Source organism: Notothenia coriiceps, unplaced genomic scaffold (genome assembly GCF_000735185.1).
Source record: "Notothenia coriiceps isolate Sejong01 unplaced genomic scaffold, NC01 NC01_scaffold00033782, whole genome shotgun sequence".
NCBI lineage: Eukaryota > Metazoa > Chordata > Actinopteri > Perciformes > Nototheniidae > Notothenia > Notothenia coriiceps.
The window spans coordinates 9,062-11,844 of record NW_011366483.1 but is presented as its reverse complement, the minus strand read 5'-3'; the positions used below and the strand labels follow the sequence as shown (position 1 = coordinate 11,844).

At 39.4% G+C, this 2,783-nt stretch overlaps 1 protein-coding gene across 1 annotated transcript in view; it reads left to right on the top strand.

The window, feature by feature from the left end:
- The window catches only part of LOC104961806 (serine/threonine-protein phosphatase 2A 56 kDa regulatory subunit alpha isoform-like), a 14,732-nt gene that overhangs the window by 5,927 nt on the left and 6,022 nt on the right, over window positions 1-2,783 (top strand). The window contains exons 8-9 of the mRNA XM_010790146.1: window positions 727-854; window positions 1,628-1,729. Of these exons, the coding sequence (XP_010788448.1) occupies window positions 727-854; window positions 1,628-1,729 (230 nt within the window). The remainder of the gene's footprint in view (window positions 1-726; window positions 855-1,627; window positions 1,730-2,783) is intronic.

Genomic DNA, 2,783 nt, shown 5'->3' with positions numbered 1-2,783 from the left:
GACGTTATCGGTCTTTTTATCGGTACTGGAGACATCTAAAAAATATGTCATATGTATTATTGCTACACAAACATTATATTGCAGTTTTAGTGTCGCCAACTCTGTTTCTAATACGCAAAAAGACTGCAAAATGCGTCCATGATTATTTTTAGTATTTTCGATCTCTCTCCCCCGCCTGCTTGCGAGGGGGCGGGGCAGTTTACACACACGCGGCTGCTACATGCAGCAACACACACACACACACACGGAGAAGATGGCGTGGTTAAACTTTACCCGCCTCGATGTGGACAATGCTCGTTAACAAAAGTGCAATAAGGGTTTAGCATGTAAGGGCGGTAACACGAGCAATTTGTCCAAACATTTAGAAAAAGTGCTCCACATCCAGACGGAGGAATGCACCGACTGTCTTTCTAGTAGCTCTGTAGCCCCGTCCACGAATACATTTTCCACGTCAGGTGTTATGTATGCTAGCAGCAACACACGGAGTTAACTCAATGATACAAACATGGGTTAATGATTAGAGGCAACTGAGTTATTCATTTTGTTAAAGTTTCAGCTATTCTGTTTACAGTTCTGTCATCAGATTATTTAATACGATTTGTTAAAACACTGTTGTTTCTTTTTTTATGTGAAATATTATATTATTTAATTTAAATAAAAAGCAATGTTAGTTTTGTTCACAATTTGTTTAGTTTAAGTCTTTTTAAACTCTTTTGCTCTGTGCAGGTAGCGGAGCGGGCGCTGTACTTCTGGAACAACGAGTACATCCTCAGCCTCATCGAGGAGAACATCGACAAAGTTCTTCCCATCATGTTTGGTAGCCTGTACAGAATCTCCAAAGAGCACTGGAACCCGTGAGTGCTCTTTCACTCTGGCTGTGAACCACTTATCCTTACATTAACACATGCTAATGGGGTTACCATGGTAACATCGGGATATACACATCCTGTCCTTTGTTAAGAGAGCGTGACCATTAAGGAAGAAAATGTGACCTATCTGAGGCATACTTATGATTAAACAACAACTTGCTCTGTCCTGAAAGTAATTCCAACTCGAGACTCTTATTTTAGTGGGAGACATTTACTATACCAACGCTAAAAAAAGAACTATTATTCAGTAAAAATCTACAAGGAAAAAAAGAAATGTGTGAACAGACATAATGTAAGATTGCATGTTTGTAATCGAATGTAAAAAAAAAATAGATAAAGTAAAAGAGTATATTTAACTTAAAAATACAAACTTAAAAATAATACATATGTGATATTGTTATACAATTTGTGACCTTATGAAGTATTTAATTGTGCAATTTGTTTCATTTACCACTTCTGAAAAGAGTGTCATCATGTGCACCTTGGGAGCTAAACAAATAAATCACAAAATTGCAATTTTTCGGAGTTAAAATAGAATCACGCAACAGTTGTTGTTCACAAACCTTGTTAAATGTTAGTTTAATAAACCTTTCTCCTGAGATTGAATGCAGCCACGTTAATATATTGGAGGTTTTCTTTAAATGCGTGACTATTCTGATGATAATGTTGATTATTACATTAAAAAAGTTACGTTTTCTTAGCAGTTCGACGTCCACACACAGTCATGTTTCTCACGGAGCGTTTGTGCTGTTTTGCAGGACAATCGTAGCTCTGGTGTACAACGTGCTGAAGACGCTGATGGAGATGAACTGCACGCTGTTTGACGAGCTGACCTCCTCCTATAAAGCAGACCGGCAGCGGTGAGGAACACATCTACAGACCGTTCATTAGATTGAACACCTTTTTATCTCGTACTGTCCGACACCTGGGGGCGGCCCATTTCACTGAATGGTCCCTTATGTCACAAAACAAGTCAGTTAGTTAGTGCAGCATCTCAGGAAAGTACTGCTGGTTCAGGCAGTTTAATCGTCTTGGCTGATCTTGAAAACCAAATGTTAGCTTTGCTTCAACAGGGCAATTGATTCATGGAACTTTTGTAAATCATGTCTAATACTTTGTGAGTTTTGTTCCTACATGATTCAGATTATTTCAACCTGAGAGACGCTCCACATTTTCTCCCTGTGCCTGCGTCTAAATGTTTACTTTACTTCTGTCTTTTGCACAATGACTCTGTATTTGTATTGAAACATAAAGGCACATATCCATCCTACAGTTTCTAATTTCTTATATATTTTTTCATTATTTAAACAATGAAAATGACATTGATCAGCAATTTGAAATATAAATTAAAAGTACTGAGTTCATGATACCTATACACAGGGGTGCACATCACTTTTTCGCCTTGGTTCTCAAAGGAGTACCTGGAGATGTTGCTTGGTGCGCATCCTTAAAATAAAATAAACCGGACCTTTTGAGGGGTACTTGACTTTATGAACGGGGGGGGGAGGTGCGCTAGTGAGCACGCAGCAGGGTGCGGAGCGCATAAAGCAGACCCTTCACGTGATAGCGAGGGGTAGAGGTGACGTGACTTGCAATAACATTCAAATTAACCTTTCTGTTGGTCGCTTGCTAGTAGACCCTTCACGCGATGGCAGAGCGAACAGGTACAGGCAGGGCCCATAGTGACAGCCCTATAGTTGAAATCTACTACCCACAAATAAACATATGGACATGGGTTACTATTTTTTTTTAAATGGTAAATGTATTTAGGAACCTATCCATGTGATTTTAAGTGGGGGTGGACCTCAAATCCTCTAGGGGGGTCCGGGGGCATGCTCCCCCGGTAGGATTTTATTTTTATTTTGGAGGTTAAATGCATCAATCTGGTGCATTTTGAGGGGGAAATAAAGAGAC